Genomic DNA, 17,149 nt, shown 5'->3' with positions numbered 1-17,149 from the left:
CTGTATATATAGCCTCCCTACTGTTATTTTATTTTACTTCTGCTCTTTTTTTTCTCAACACTTTTTTTGTTGTTGTTTTATTTTTTGTTAAAAATAAATGCACTGTTGGTTAAGGGCTGTAAGTAAGCATTTCACTGTAATGTCTGCACCTGTTGTATTCGACGCATGTGACCAATAAAATTTGATTTGATTTGATTTGATTAAACTCTGTAACTGTGTTGGGCTCATGAGTGGTCTGTATCTTTGTAGTGACTGGGTGTATTAATGCACCATCCAAAGTGTAATGAATAACTTCACCATGCTCAAAGGCATATTCAATGTCTGCTTTTTATTTATTTATTTACTACCAATAGGTGCTTTTCTTTGCAAGGCATTGTAAAACCTCCCTGGTCTTTGTGGTTGAATCTGTGTTTAAAATTCACTGTGCGACTCAGGGATCTTACAGATAATGTATGTGTGGGGTACAGAGATGAGGCAGTCATTTAAAAAAGGAATGTTAAACACTATTACTGCACATGGAGTGAGTCCAAGCAATATTTTATGTGACTTAACAAAAGGGTTGACTACTTATTGACTCAAGACATTTCAGCTTTTCATTTTTAATTAATTTGTAAACATTTCGACAAACATAATTCCACGTTGTCACGGTTTCGGCCGAGGCTGCTCCTCCTCCTGGTTCGGGCAGGCTTCGGCGTTCGCCGTCCCCGGAATACTAGCTGCCACCGTTGTATGTTTCGTGTGTTGATTGCTTTGGTCTGTCTGGTACACCTGTGTCTGTTTGTGTCCTAATTACGTGTCCTATAAGTTCCCTGTTTTGTGTTAGTTATATTGTGTGTTGTTGTCCGCGTGTCGTTTGAGCTGCGTGTTTTGCGCTCTACATGTTTTGTTTTACGCATGTTGCGTACTGTTCTCGCCTCTGTATTTCGAGGTCGTGTAGTGATTATTGTTCACTTTACTATAGTAAAGTTTGTTGGACTAAACCTCTGTGTCCTGCGCCTGACTCCTCATCACATCCACATCGGTGCCAAATTGACAGAACAACACACCATCTATGGAGTCAGCAGGATCAGCGACGACAACCTGGTCGCTAGAAGAACGGCTCAGTCAGCAGGACTCCATGATCCGGCAACTGGAGGCCGTTCTGGGCGAGGTGTCCAACACTCTGCACCGGTTGGCTAATGGAGAGGTGCCCACGTCCTCATACACCATCCCATCACCACCGGTCAGTCCTCCTCTCTCAGCGCCGGAACCCAGTGGTATTCGGCTCTCGCTCCCGAGGGCATATGACGGTTCTGCAGCCGGGTGTCAGGGGTTCCTCCTGCAGGTAGAACTATACCTGGCTACTATACACCCAGCGCCCTCGGGATACGAGAGCGTCTCCGCCCTCATCTCCTGTCTATCCGGAAAGGCGTTGGAGTGGGCCAACGCCGAATGGAGGAGAATAGACGCAGCTACCATCACCTACGCTGAGTTCTCCCGCCGCTTCCGGGCAGTCTTCGATCACCCACCTGAAGGGAAAGCGGCGGGGGAGCGTCTGTTCTACCTCCGACAGGAGAAGAGGAGCGCACAGGAGTTCGCACTGGAGTTCCGGACGTTAGCTGCGGATGCAGGATGGAATGAGAGGGCCCTCATCGACCAGTACCGGTGTAGCCTGCGAGAGGACGTTCGTCGTGAGCTGGCCTGCAGGGACACCAACCTATGCTTCGACCAGCTGGTGGACATCTCCATCCGGCTTGACACCCTGCTGGCCACCCGCGGACGTCCCGAGTGGGGGTCGTCCATTCCATCCTCCAGCACCTCCGAGCCAATTCCTATGGAGCTCGGGGGTGCTGGCGCTAGAGAGAGGAGGAGGGAGAACCTGAGGGGGGCCACCCCCTGCACCAACTGTGGCCGTGGAGGACACACCGCGGCCAGGTGCTGGGGAGGGTCTTCTGAGAGAGGGGACAACAGGTCACGCACTGGGGAGTCATTTCAGGTGAGTAGGCGCCCCACTTACCCAGAGCTCTCTGTTGGTCACATGAGTATTCCTGTGCGTTTTCCACAGGTGGCACCTCATTCCCAGCATAAGGCGCTAGTAGATTCAGGCGCAGCTGGGAACTTTATTGATCGGGCATTTTGTGCTAGGTTAGGAATTCCCCTTCGGCCGGTAGAAGTTCCATTCCCTGTCCACGCATTAGACAGCCGGCCGTTGGGGTCGGGTCTGATCAGGGATGTCACAGCACCGCTGACGATGACGACGCAGGGGGGTCATGAGGAAATCATTCAGTTCTATCTGATTGACTCTCCTGCGTACCCAGTGGTGTTGGGGCTTCCCTGGTTAAGCACCCACGATCCTACCATAGCGTGGCAACAGAGGGCTCTTATGGAGTGGTCTGCCCAGTGTGTAGGGAGATGTCTAGGTGTTTCCATAGGGGCGACCTCGGTAGAGAGTCCGAACCAAGTGCCCGCACTGCGCATTCCTCCCGAGTATGAGGATTTAGCACTAGCGTTTAGCAAATCGAGGCAGCACGGCTACCTCCTCATAGACAGGGGGACTGTGCGATAAATCTCCAGACCGGAGCAGCTCTTCCCAGGAGTCATGTGTATCCCCTGTCTCAAGAGGAAACTGCGGCTATGGAGACTTACATAGCCGAGTCCTTGGCACAGGGATACATACGGTCCTCTACTTCTCCGGTCTCCTCGAAGTTTCTTCTTTGTGAAGAAGAAGGACGGGGATTGCGCCCGTGTATTGATTACCGTAGTCTCAATCAGATCACAGTAAAATACAGTTACCCACTTCCACTGATTGCGACGATGACGGAGTCATTACGCCGAGCGTGGTTCTTCACAAAGTTGGATCTCAGGAGCGCGCATAATTTGGTGCGCATTAGGGGGGGGATGAATGGAAAACAGCATTTAGCACCACCTCGGGTCATTACGAGTATCTCGTCATGCCATACGGGTTAATGAATGCTCCTTCAGTCTTCCAATCCTTTGTTGACGAGATTTTCCGGGACATGCATGGGCAGGGTGTAGTGGTGTACATTGACGACATTCTAGTGTATTCTTCTACACGAGCCGAGCATGTAGCCCAGGTGCGCCGAGTATTGAGACGACTGTTGGAGCATGACTTGTATGTCAAGGCAGAGAAATGCCTGTTCTTCCAGGAGTCCGTCTCCTTTTTGGGTTATCGGTTGTCCGCGTCTGGCGTGGAGATAGAGGTAGATCGGGTAGCGGCTGTGCAGAATTGGCAAACTCCAACCACCGTAAAAGAGGTGCAGCGGTTCTTGGGTTTTGCTAATTACTACCGGAGGTTTATCCGGGGCTTTGGACAGGTTGCAGCTCCCATTACGCCCTGCTAAAGGGGGGTCCGATGCGCTTGCGGTGGTCAGCTGAGGCGGACAGGGCATTTGTCAAGCTGAAGAACCTGTTCGTCTCGGCCCCGGTGCTGGCGCATCCGGATCCCTCTTTGCCTTTCCAAGTAGAGGTGGACGCGTCCCGAGACCGGTATTGGGGCAGTCCTGTCACAACGGTCCGGCACGCCACCTAAGCTCGCCCCTGTGCGTTCTACTCTAAGAAGCTCAGCTCGGCGGAGCGCAATTATGACGTTGGGGACAGGGAGCTGTTAGCTGTAGTCCAGGCCTAAAGGTGTGGAGGCATTGGCTTGAGGGGGCTCAACACCCTTTCCTCATTCTGACTGATCACCGTAACCTGGAGTACATCCGGGCAGCTAGGAGATTGAACCCTCGTCAGGCTAGGTGGAACATGTTCCTGACCCGGTTTGTTTTTAAGATCACATACATCCCTGGGTCCCAGAACGGTAAGGCAGACGCCCTGTCCCGGCAGTATGACACGGAGGAGAGGTCCATTGAGCCTACTTCCATACTGCCGGAGTCTTGTCTGGTGGCTCCGGTAGTATGGGAGGTCGATACGGAAATCGAGCGGGCGCTGCGTACCGACCCTACTCCCCCCGAGTGTCCTGTGGGGCGGACGTACGTTCCGCTCGAGGTTCGTGATCGGCTTATTTCTTGGGCTCATACATCACCCTCCTCTGGACATCCTGGTATTGGTCGGACGGTGCACTGCCTTAATGTGAAATACTGGTGGCCAACGTTAGCCAGGGATGTGAGGGTTTATGTCTCCTCCTGCTCGGTGTGTGCCCAGTGTAAGGCACCTAAACATTTGCCCAGGGGTAAGTTACATCCTCTGCCCGTTCCACAACGACCATGGTCCCACCTCTCGGTGGATTTTGTGACCGATCTACCCCCGTCCCAGGGTAATACCACCATTTTGGTCGTTGTGGATCGGTTTTCTAAGGCCTGTCGTCTCCTCCCACTGCCGGGTCTCCCTACTGCCCTACAGACCGCCGAGGCCCTCTTTACCCACGTGTTCCGGCACTATGGGGTCCCCGAGGATATTGTGTCCCGACCGAGGTCCCCAGTTCACCTCCAGAGTCTGGGGGCGTTCATGGAACGCCTGGGGGTCTCAGTTAGCCTTACCTCGGGTACCACCCAGAGAGCAATGGGCAGGTTGAACGTGTGAACCAGGATGTGGGTAGGTTTTGAGGTCCTATTGCCGGGACCGGCCGGAGGAGTGGTCGAGGTATATCCCCTGGGCAGAGATGGCCCAGAACTCTCTCCGCCACTCCTCCACCGGATTAACACCTTTCCAGTGTATTTTAGGGTATCAGCCGGTCCTGGCACCGTGGCACGAGAGCCAGACCGAGGCCCCTGCGGTGGACGAGTGGATTCGGCGCTCGGAGGAGACGGGGACGCTGCCCATGTCCATCTGCAGCGTGCCATCCGTCAACACAAGGCGAGCGCCGATCGCCACCGCAGTGAGGGGCCGTGTACGCACCGGGAGATCGAGTCTGGCTCTCGACTCGAAACCTGCCCTCCGCCTGCCCTGCCGGAAGCTGGGTCGGCGGTTTGTGAGGCCCTTCAAAGTCCTGAGAAGATTGAACGAGGTGTGTTACAGATTACAACTGCCTATTGAGTACAAAAATATTAACCCCTCGTTCCATGTGTCTCTTCTCAGGCCGGTGGTAGCTGGTCCACTCCAAGAGGAGGAGATAGGAGAGACCCCTCCACCCCCCTTTGGACATCGAGGGGGCACCGGCGTACAGGGTCCGGACTATATTGGACTCGAGGCGCCGGAGGAGTGGTCTCCCAGTATCTCGTGGAGTGGGAGGGGTACGGTCCGGAGGAACGGTGCTGGGTGCCTAGGAGGGACATCTCGACCCATCCCTCCTGACAGAGTTCCACCGTGGGCATCCCACGCGCCCGGGTCCGCGCTCCTCCTGGCCGTCCCCGAGACCGGGGTCGGCGCACGGCTGGAGCCGCAGCGTCAAGGGGGGTACTGTCACGGTTTCGGCCGAGGCTGCTCCTCCTCCTGGTTCGGGCAGGCTTTCGGCGTTCGCCGTCCCCGGAATACTAGCTGCCACCGTTGTATGTTTCGTGTGTTGATTGCTTTGGTCTGTCTGGTACACCTGTGTCTGTTTGTGTCCTAATTACGTGTCCTATAAGTTCCCTGTTTTGTGTTAGTTATATTGTGTGTTGTTGTCCGCGTGTCGTTTGAGCTGCGTGTTTTGCGCTCTACATGTTTTGTTTTACGCATGTTGCGTACTGTTCTCGCCTCTGTATTTCGAGGTCGTGTAGTGATTATTGTTCACTTTACTATAGTAAAGTTTGTTGGACTAAACCTCTGTGTCCTGCGCCTGACTCCTCATCACATCCACATCGGTGCCAAATTGACACACGTTGACATTATGGGGTATTGTGTGTAGGCCAGTGACAAAAAGTGTGTGTGAATACTTTCTGAAGGCACTGTATTACCAGCTACAAATATTGAGGTGGCTTGTTCTAATGCTTACCCAATAAAAATGAACAAAATCACAGATCTGGCACATCATTGCTGCTGCGCACATTAGCCTACACATCATGAAATATAGAGACAAATTACAGACAGCCTACAAGTAGAAAAATCAAACTAAATTTATTCAACATTAAATGTATTTCAATATGATTGAAATAGGCCTACTGTATGTGTATGTGACTATTGCCCTCCAGGTTCCCTTGGAGAGTTCATCAATGAGCTTGACGCCTTGATAAGTTCCTTTCCTGAGGATGGCTCACCCTTCACAGTTTTGGGGGATTTCAACCTCCCTACATCTACATTTGACTCATTTCTCTCTGCCTCCTTCTTTCCTCCTCTCCTCTTTTGACCTCACCCCTCTCACCGTCCCCCTACTCACAAGGCAGGCAATACGCTTGACTTCATCTTTACTAGATGTTGCTCTTCTACTAATCTCACTGCAACTCCCTCCATGTCTCCGACCACTACTTTGTATCCTTTTCTCTCTCGCTCTCCTCCAACACTACTCACTCTGCCCCTACACAGATGGTAACGCGCCGCCGCAACCTTCGCTCTCTCTCTCCCACTACTCTCTCCTCTTCCATCCTATCATCTCTTCCCTCTGCTCAATCCTTCTCCCTCCAATCTCCTGATTCTGCCTCCTCAACCCTCCTCTCCTCCCTTTCTGCATCCTTTGACTCCCTGTGTCCCCTATCCTCCCGGCCGGCTCGGTCCTCCCCTCCAGCTCCGTGGCTTGATGACTCATTGCGAGCTCACAGAACAGAGCTCCGGGCAGCTGAGCGGAAATGGAAGAAAACTAAACTCCCTGCCGACCTGGCATCTTTTCACTCCTCCCTCTCTACATTTTCTTCATCTGTTTCTGCTGCTAAGGCCACTTTCTACCACTCTAAATTCCAAGCATCTGCCTCTAACCCTAGGAAGCTCTTTGCCACATTCTCCTCACTGCTGAATCCTCCCCCCCCACCCCCTCCTCCCTCTCTGTGGATGACTTCGTCAACCACTTTGAAAAGAAGGTTGACGACATCCGATCCTCGTTTGTTATGTCTAATGACACTGCTGGTCCTGCTCACACTGCCCTACCCTATGCTTTGACTTCTTTCTCCCCTCTCTCTCCAGATAAAATCTTGCGACTAGTGACTGCAGGCCGCCCAACAACCTGCCCGCTTGACCCCATCCCCTCCTCTCTTCTCCAGACCATCTCCGGTGACCTTCTCCCCTACCTCACCTCGCTGATCAACTCATCCTTGACCGCTGGCTATGTCCCTTCCGTCTTCAAGAGAGCGAGAGTTGCTCCCCTTCTCAAAAAACCAACACTCGATCCCACTGATGTCAACAACTACAGACCAGTATCCCTTCTTTCTTTTCTTTCCAAAACTATTGAGCGTGCCGTCTTTAGCCAACTCTCTTGCTATCTCTCTCAGAATGACCTTGATCCAAACCAGTCAGGTTTCAGGACTGGTCATTCAACTGAGACTGCTCTTCTCTGTGTCACGGAGGCTCTCCGCACTGCTAAAGCTAACTCTCTCTCCTCTGCTCTTGTCCTTCTAGACCTGTCTGCTGCCTTTGATACTGTGAACCATCAGATCCTCCTCTCCACCCTCTCCGAGCTGGGCATCTCCGGCGCGGCTCACTCCTGGATTGCGTCCTACCTGACCGGTCGCTCCTACCAAGTGGCGTGGCGAGAAGCTGTCTCCGCACCACGTGCTCTCACCACTGGTGTCCCCAGGGCTCAGTTCTAGGCCCTCTCCTTTTCTCCCCTATACACCAAGTCACTTGGCTCTGTCATATCCTCACATGGCCTCTCCTATCATTGCTACGCTGACGATACACAACTAATCTTCTCCTTTCCCCCTTCTGATAACCAGGTGGCGAATCGCATCTCTGCATGTCTGGCAGACATATCAGTATGGATGACGGATCACCACCTCAAGCTGAACCTTGGCAAGACGGAGCTGCTCTTCCTCCCGGGGAAGGACTGCCCGTTCCATGATCTCGCCATCACGGTTGACAACTCCGTTGTGTCCTCCTCCCAGAGTGCGAAGAGCCTTGGCGTGACCCTGGACAACACCCTGTCGTTCTCTGCTAACATCAAGGCGGTGACCCGATCCTGTAGGTTCATGCTCTACAACATTCGGAGAGTACGACCCTGCCTTACACAGGAAGCGGCACAGGTCCTAATCCAGGCACTTGTCATCTCCCGTCTGGATTACTGCAACTCGCTGTTGGCTGGGCTCCCTGCCTGTGCCATTAAACCCCTACAACTCATCCAGAATAACGCAGCCCGTCTGGTGTTCAACCTTCCCAAGTTCTCTCACGTCACCCCGCTCCTCCGCACACTCCACTGGCTTCCAGTTGAAGCTCGCATCTGTTACAAGACCATGGTGCTTGCCTATGGAGCTGTGAGGGGAACGGCACCTCCGTACCTTCAGGCTCTGATCAGTCCCTACACCCAAACGAGGGCATTGCGTTCATCCACCTCTGGCCTGCTGGCTCCCTTCCTCTGCGGAAGCATAGTTCCCGCTCAGCCCAGTCAAAACTGTTCGCTGCTCTGGCACCCCAATGGTGGAACAAGCTCCCTCACGACGCCAGGACAGCGGAGTCACTCACCACCTTCCGGAGACATTTGAAACCCCACCTCTTTAAGGAATACCTGGGATAGGATAAAGTAATCCTTCTACCCCCCCAAAAAAATATAATAAAAAAAAACATATATATATATATATATATATATATATTTGTAAAGTGGTTATCCCACTGGCTATAGGGTGAATGCACCTATTTGTAAGTCGCTCTGGATAAGAGCGTCTGCTAAATGACGTAAATGTAATGTAAATGAATGCAGTCATCTCGGTTTTCATTTGTAGCATATTTTCATACGTCACTTGTTTGTGTCAATTGCAAAGACATTGGTAACATTGTATTTGTTGTAGGCAACTTTGTTCTGAAGTTATCGGCGGTCACAGAGAGACGGATAAACCATGTGAGTTTAGCGGAGATCTTCTGAGTATAAATTGACGCGGGAGGACAAAAAACCATCGAACGACGCATTTAGCTGTTCTACGAGTGGTCTGAGGCAGGCGTTAGATTACTACCATTTTCAAGTGCAACGTTAATAACGATGGTTTTCGTTAACAGCTCGGAGATTGAACGAATTTAGCCTTAAGATGCTTTTGGGAAACCGGGCCCTGGTCTTTAAACTATACTCCTTCGTTGCACCTGCTGAGACTATGGTGGGCGTCAAACTCCAACAGCTTCATGCCAGGAGCGAGAGGGTTAAAACGGGGAGGGGATCACTCTCCGGAGCCTGACGTATCCAGCACAGTCCATGCAGAACTGGGTTGCAACGTCAATAAAAGCGGCATAATACCGCTGGATCATCGGGGTTGGATGTGTTTAAATACAGTGATCCTCCCAGGCCTATTGAAGGCGACTGGAATGCTTTTTCACACCCCTACGATGCTAACAGGAAATTCTGAATTATTTTCTTGGTTTCTTTATCTGTACAGCGGGCGTTGCAGGAAAGACAGAAGGTGACATGCCCTTCATCGGCGAGTGCGGGGCGCGTTATTAGCCGGACGCGGATAATTCAGAGTGGTGCATTTGAATGTGTATATCTACAATACGCGGATTTTCGTTTAAGTGTTGTAATAACGGCGGATAGGACAATATCTATGACAAATCGAGCAAAACGGATGTTAAAATGCGAGGTGCCCTGTCGATTTGCGCGGGTGGATGGCCAATCTGATGTTAAAAATTGCGTTTCTCCCGGCGTCTGCCGCGTTGCTATGCTGTGAAGCTGGTCGTGAATACCGGGCACTCGAGCCATGCTTCCCGGGGTCGGCGTGTTTGGCACCAGCTTGACCGCGCGGGTGATTATCCCTCTTCTGAAGAACGAAGGATTCGCTGTCAAGGCTCTATGGGGACGGACTCAGGAGGAAGCAGAGGAGCTGGCCAAGGAAATGAACGTACCGTTTTATACCAATAGAATCGACGACGTTTTGCTGCATCAGGATGTGGATTTGGTGTGCATCAACCTGCCTCCACCTTTGACGCGGCAGATTGCTGTCAAAACATTAGGTGAGTCGGGGATGCTGTGACATGCGCTTCCTTGGTGCGATAACCTATATATTGCGTTTGAAGTATTCGCCATTTATTTCACAAGGACAGTTATACAGCTTTTTACAACATTGACATTTATTATTCTCAATGAACAGACGTCGAGTAGGGTATGCTATTTGCAGAGAAGTGTATCTGATGTTGCCGACAGCTGTGGCAGTCTCTCCCAATCAGCTGTAATCTAAATGAATGAAAATGAGCAGCCTATAGACATGTCACTAATGAAAAATCACTTTAAAATCGCTTACAAATAGGCCAGGGTATTTTGAGTAAAATACTACTCCATCCTAGCATTGGGACACAATGTCCGTGCTATCTTAATTACATCTTCTTCAACATGAACCAGTTGACATTTGGTAGAGCAGGAACTTTTGCAATTGAGTCTACAGTTATTACATAATTATGACAGCAATGACTGGCTGACTATTTGAGAAGGGTGCAACTGCAGCCCGCAATTATGTGTGTTCCTGCATGTGGGCATTCCTGCATATGCAGGAACCCCTCTTTATTCTTGTCAATTTTTTTAAGCTACACTACATGACCAAAAGTATATGGACACCTGCTTTTCAAACATCTCATTCCAAAATCATGGGCATTAATATGGAGTTAGTCCCCCCTTTGCTGCTATAACAGCCTCCACTCTTCTGGGAAGGCTTTCCACTAGATGTCGGAACATTGCTGCGGGGACTTGCTTCCATTCAGCCACGAGCATTAGTGAGGTCGTGCACTGATGTTGGGCAATTAGGCCTGGCTCGCAGTCGGCCTTCCAATTCATCCCAAAGGTGTTCGATGGAGTTGAGGTCAGGGCTCTGTGCCAGTCAAGTTCTTCCACACCGATCTCGACAAACCATTTCTGTATGGACCTCGTTTTGTGTACGGGTGCATTGTCATGCTGAAACAGGAAAGGACCTTCCCCAAACTGTTACCACAAAGTTGGAAGCACATAATCGTCTAGAATATTGTTGTATGCTGTAGTGTTAAGATTTCCCTTCACTGGAACTAAGGGGCCTAGCCCAAACCATGGAAAACAGCCCCAGACCATTATTCCTTCTCCACCAAACTTTTTACAGTTGGCACTATGCCACTATGGTGAAGCGTGATTCATCACTCCAGAGAACACGTTTCCACTGCTCCAGAGTCCAATGGCGGCGGCGGTGGCTGCTTGGCCATGGAAACTCCTTTCATGAAGCTCCAGACGAACAGTTTTTGGGCTGACGTTTCTTCCAGAGGCAGTTTGGAACTTGGTAGTGAGTGTTGCAACCGAGGACAGACGATTCTTACGCGCTACGCGCTTCAGCACTCGGTTGTCCCGTTCTGTGAGTTTGTGTGGCCTACCACTTCGTGGCTGAGCTGTTGTTGCTCCTAGAGTTTCCACTTCACAATAACAGCATTTACAGTTGACCGGGGCAGCTCTAGCAGGGCAGAAATTTGACGAACGGTCATGAAGGAACCAATGGGATACTCGTGGGGGGGTGTTCCTGCAGGTGCCCACATGCAGGAATACCCTGAATTGCGGCCTGCTGTTGCACACTATTGAGCCAGCAGAGGGCAAAACAAATCACAAATTTGCCCTAATATAAAATGTATCAATCATTATAATCCACATAATGATTCACATTTCCTGTTGCTGCAGGATTCTTTTCCTGCTATAGCAAACTGGCTCAAATTAAAATCCAACATCTGTAGCTAGCATATGGGTCAGAGGAAATTACGGACTTTAAGGGGGAGTTGAGCAGAGTACTCTTGCTTACACTAAAACTAGTAGTAATTACAGTGTAACAGTGGCGTTTGGTGCCATTTTAAGATGAGGGAGGTTTTTTTTATGAGCATGGCCTTATTTCTATTACAGCATATTGGGTGAATGTCATTCATATTCGATTCACCCAGGTCAATGTAACATCAATAGGTTTAGGCTACTATACCCATCATGAGGTTGCTACAACCAAGCCTTTGAATGAAAGTTTACAACGTAGGTGCACAGGTCAATATACTTTTTTGTAATCAAGATGACAGACAGTGACACATTCAATACCGCCTTGCACACTCTTGCCTGCATCTAGCTGATCTTGAGTGTAATCATTAGTCCAACAGTTGCAAACGAGAGTTTCTATTGGACAAATTCAGGTGTGTTTATCCACGTTTTGTTACGTTTGCTTCCATTTAAGAAACGTTTTTCAACAGAATCGGTGGAATGAATAAACCCCTGATCACACGCAGTTCACTTTCATAGGAGCCACATACAAACAGCATGATCACTTTGCTCTTTGTAGCTAACATAGCACCCCTCTCTGTTTGAGGAGGCTAAACTACAGTCGTGGTCAAAGGTTTTGAGAATGACACAAGTATTGGTCTTCACAAAGTTCGCTGCTTCAGTGTTATGAGATATTTTTGTCAGATGTTACTATGGTATACTGAAGTATAATTACAAGCATTTCATAGGTGTCAAAGTCTTTTATGGACAATTACATTACATTTATGCAAAGAGTCAATATTTGCAGTGTTGACCCTTCTTTTTCAAGACCTCTGCAATCCACCCTGGCATGCTGTCAATTAACTTCTGGGCCACATCCTGACTGATGGCAGCCCATTCTTGCATAATCAATGCTTGGAGTTTGTCAGAAATTTTGGGTTTTTGTTTGTCCACCTGCCTCTTGAGGGTTGACCACAAGTTCTCAATGAGATTAAGGTCTGGGTAGTTTCCTGGCCATGGACCCAACATTTCGATGTTTTCTTCCCTGAGCCACTTAGTTATCACTTTTGCCTTATGGCAAGGTGCTCCATCATGCTGGAAAAGGCATTGGTCATCACCAAACTGTTCTTGGATGGTTGGGAGAAGTTGCTCTCGGAGGATGTGTTGGTACCATTCTTTATTCATGGCTGTGTTCTTAGGCAAAATTGTGAGTGAGCCCACTCCCTTGGCTGAGAAGCAACCCCACACATGAATGGTCTCAGGATGCTTTACTGTTGGCATGACACAGGACTGATGGTAGCGCTCACCTTGTCTTCTACGGACAAGGTGTTTTCCGGATGCCCCAAACAATCGGAAAGGGGATTCATCAGAGAAAATGACTTTACCCCAGTCGTCAGCAGTCCAATCCCTGTACCTTTTGCAGAATATCAGTCTGTCCCTGATGTTTTTCCTGGAGAGAAGTGGCTTCTTTGCTGCCCTTCTTGACACCAGGCCATCCACCAAAAGTCTTCGCCTCACTGTGCGTGCAGATGCACTCACACCTGCCTGCTGCCATTCCTGAGCAAGCTCTGCACTGGTGGTGCCCCGATCCCGCAGCTGAATCAACTTTAGGAGACGGTCCTGGCGCTTGCTGGACTTTCTTGGGCGCCCTGACACCTTCACAACAATTGAACTTCTCTCCTTGAAGTTCTTGATGATCCGATAAATGGTTGATTTAGGTGCAATCTTACTAGCAGCAATATCCTTGCCTGTGAAGCCCTTTTTGTGCAAAGCAATGATGACGGCACGTGTTTCCTTGCAGGTATCCATGGTTACCAGAGGAAGAACAATGATTTCAAGCACCACCCTCCTTTCTGTTATTCTAACTCAGTCAGCATGACAGAGTGATCTCCAGCCTTGTCCTCGTCAACACTCTCACCTGTGTTAACGAGAGAATCACTGACATGATGGCAGCTGGTCCTTATGTGGCAGGGCTGAAATGCAGTGGAAATGTTTTTTTGGGATTAAGTTCATTTTCATGGCAAATAGGGACTTTGCAATTAATTGCAATTCATCTGATCACTCTTCATGACATTCTGGAGTATATGCAAATTGCTATTATCAAAACTGAGTATTTGTGTCATTCTCAAAACTTTTGACCACGACTCTAGCTAGCTACGCTAGCTAAGTGAGTGAAAGTGAATAAAATACCATGAAATATAGCTAGCTCTCTCTCTTGCTTCTCCTTCATTTTTGAAGAAATGTATTTGTTCAAAACTGTTTAACTATTGTCTTTCTCTCTCTTTGAGTCAACTACTTACCACATTTTATGCACTGCACAGATAGCTAGTTGTAGCTAATGCCTTCAGTACTAGATTCATTCTCTGGTCCTTTGATTGGGTGGACAAAATGTCAGTTCATGCTACAAGAGCTCTGATAGGTTGGAGGACGTCCTCCGGAAGTTAATTACTGTGTAAGTCTATGGAAGGGGGTGAGAACCATGAGCCTTGTACCCAGAGGAGTATCAATGTACCCAGAGGAGGACGGAAACTAGCTGTCCTTCGGCTACACCATGGTGCTACCCTACAGAGTGCTGTTGAGGTTTCTGTAGACCTTCATTGCAGAACAGTATGTTTTAATCATTTATTTGGTGACGTGAATATATTTTGTATAGTTTTATCTTAAAATGATAGCTTTTTTAAATGTTTCACTTTTTATTTGTATGAAATTCACTGAGGAGGATGGTCCACCCCTTCCTCCTCTGTCCTCTGAGGAGCCTCCACTGCAGTGTAAGCTACTACACAGGTATAAGAGCAATGTGAAATGTGTTTGGTTATCGTTGATGTGTGAAGATTACATTTTACTTGTCATTTACCTTTCTTTGCACTGTTGCCAAAGCAGCAGCAGCAGCTGACAGGAGCACCAGATGGCAGCCTCAAGTATACAGCAGTGGTAGAACTGGATGGTGGCGTCTCTTGGGTAGAAAATGCTTGGGGTCGTTAAGGTACATTGACCTTAGTAACACAGATGGAACAATGAGACAGATGTTTCACCGGATGTATAAATCTGAAGCATCCGGTTGGCATTTCCACACCACCAAATATGGTGATGAGAGGAGGCCCAGTGGCCGGCAGTGGGAGAAGATGGAGCGAGATGGATTTTGGCCTACATTCTGCACATTTTCTTATTGATGAAACATTTGATCTCAATACAGTTTTCTGTTCCCAAAACTAGGATCTGTTACGAACAAAGTGGACTAAGTTTTATAGACTTTACCCTTTGCCAAAGTGTGTTGTTTAGAAGGAGTGCAAGGGCCAATTTAGTTATTGCACACGCGCACTTCACAGAGTAGGCGTTCCCTACCCTTTTGGTGGTACCTTAAGTTGTCATGCTGGCCACGTTAGACAAGTATAACCAGAGCCTGAAGATATCAACAGTCACTACGCAGCTGAGTCATCAATGTGTCCTCATTGTAACTTTTGGAGTGAATTGATTGTACTAATTTGTTAAAGGTGTGTCGATATGCATGGTCTGTCATAACTTGAACTTTATTCTGGCGTGTGTAAATAAAGTTGCAACCAACTGTGACCGCTCACATGTAAACATGTCCTCTAGCTTCTGTTTTGACATTCTTTCGTATAGCCCCTATTCCATTTCCCACCCCAGTTCTGTTGGTTTGGGTAAATGTAGTGACAGTGCTAGCAGATTATTGATGAGAGCAAGGTAAGCCTCTGTTTACTCCATGACTGGGCTAATGTGAATTAATAGAAAGTCTGCACGCACACCACCTAGGATTTTGTTCCATTTATAGCTGTGGTGACTGTCCTCGTGTTCCCTCCCCACCTGAACAGGTACAGACATTTTGAGTTACTTTACATTCTTGTTTCTCAAGTTCGGATGCAGCCCTGTAGGAAAATGTTGTAACTGGCTACATAGTTTATGCTATGATGTCAACCTGGAACGCTGTAGCCAGGCCCCTCCTTGACCAGTTTCCTCCATGTCTCATTGTGTCAAACATTCTTGCTGGAACTCTGTCTCTCTCTCTCTGACATGAAGAGGAGGAGGGTCAAGATACAGGTCCTGTGACAGTGGCCCATGATGGCTCTGGAAAGTTCTGTGGCCACCAACCATGCTGGCATGGAATAGTGGCCGTTGAATGTAAAGCTACTTCCCCTTTACAGGGTGTGTGACAGGGCAATGCTTATCGCTCTCACACCGGCTTGTTTACCTCGTGCGTCGTGTCGATAAGCCCTAATCAGACTGTCGGAGAACTGGAATTTGCACTTGGAAGGCATTTACTGACTCTGTCTAACCCAAACCATAGATGGGGCCGGCCTGACGATGGACATTGAACCAAACTAAGGGGACCAGGGTAAAACACTGGCATGAGCCAAGTGATGTTTCCCAGAGCAACCGGTATTGTTATGCGGTTTTACCCTTCAGTGTAACAATTTGGTCACATTACAGCAAACTGGTCTAACCAACAAGGCCACATCTCTTCTTCAAAAGTGATTTCTTCTTTGTTTTTTCCTTTCCTCCTTCATACTATAGCATTCCTAAGGCATTTGAGGTCGGGAGTCTGAGACATTTCTCAGGGAATTGGCGCTCTGGCGTGCAAATGCGCTGGTTGGGATTAGTAGCTCATCTTCCAGTCTGCGTTTAAAGGACTAGCGTTAGCATCTAGAATTTATTGGCCGTTAAGGATTAGAACTTCCTTGCTCACTCAAGTTTTACCCAAATTGATTAGCATTTCTGCTGCACTCAAGCCCAAAGAATTTCAATTTGCTGCTGTGCTTTCTAGGGAGGAGATAGAGGATAAGATCAGATTGTGTGAATGTAGGACAGATGCTAGAAGCAATCGGAGACTGGAAGCAAATGTAATTTGAGGAAGAGGTGCAGGTGCACTTTCCCTCCCTTTTGCAGATTTGTTTTGTAGGCGGGTAGAAAATATAGGCGGGAAGATATTTAAACCTGTTTTGATGCACACTCCCCTTCTAGCACATTAATCTAGTGTAGAGTGCGTGTGACACAGGTATCTGAGAGCCTTGAGCCTTTCTGTGCAATTCATGAATGAACACAAAGAACACAAAGCCAAGTAGTGAAACCACAGTGTTGACTTGGTACAAGAATTAGCCTACAAATGACATCTTATCAGTACGTTGACCAAAGTATCACCTGTTAATCCTTTGGCCTATCTGTCTCCTCTCTATGGCATGTCAACCTGTCCGTCTATTTCTAAGTGTCTCTGGTCAGTTTAGACTGCTCACTCCCACTATGAAGTAGTGTCAGAGGAACAGAAACCCCATGGAGACGTGATGGGTGAGGTGAACTAGTTGGGCCTGGGAGGGAGGAGGTGGTTGACAGACTTATAGTCTCCTCCACATCTCATTTACGGTGCAGAGCATTCGATTTGACTGCGGGAGGGCAAGGAGACCCACAGCTCCGCTAAAACCATTGACAACTACACTTCCCATACATCTGGTACCTACCAACTCTGCCTGGAATGGATAT

At 48.7% G+C, this 17,149-nt stretch overlaps 1 protein-coding gene across 1 annotated transcript in view; it reads left to right on the top strand.

Annotated features, from left to right (window-relative positions):
* The first annotated feature begins 9,165 nt into the window (after nt 1-9,165).
* gfod1 (glucose-fructose oxidoreductase domain containing 1) overlaps nt 9,166-17,149 on the top strand; it is a 37,128-nt gene continuing 29,144 nt past the window's right edge. Inside the window, exon 1 of the mRNA XM_041879801.1 lies at nt 9,166-9,930. Within this exon, the coding sequence (XP_041735735.1) occupies nt 9,678-9,930 (253 nt within the window). The 5' untranslated portion in view covers nt 9,166-9,677. The remainder of the gene's footprint in view (nt 9,931-17,149) is intronic.

The sequence above is a fragment of the Coregonus clupeaformis genome, chromosome 7 (assembly GCF_020615455.1).
Source record: "Coregonus clupeaformis isolate EN_2021a chromosome 7, ASM2061545v1, whole genome shotgun sequence".
Lineage (NCBI taxonomy): Eukaryota > Metazoa > Chordata > Actinopteri > Salmoniformes > Salmonidae > Coregonus > Coregonus clupeaformis.
This window is presented reverse-complemented; position numbering and strand designations above follow the sequence as displayed.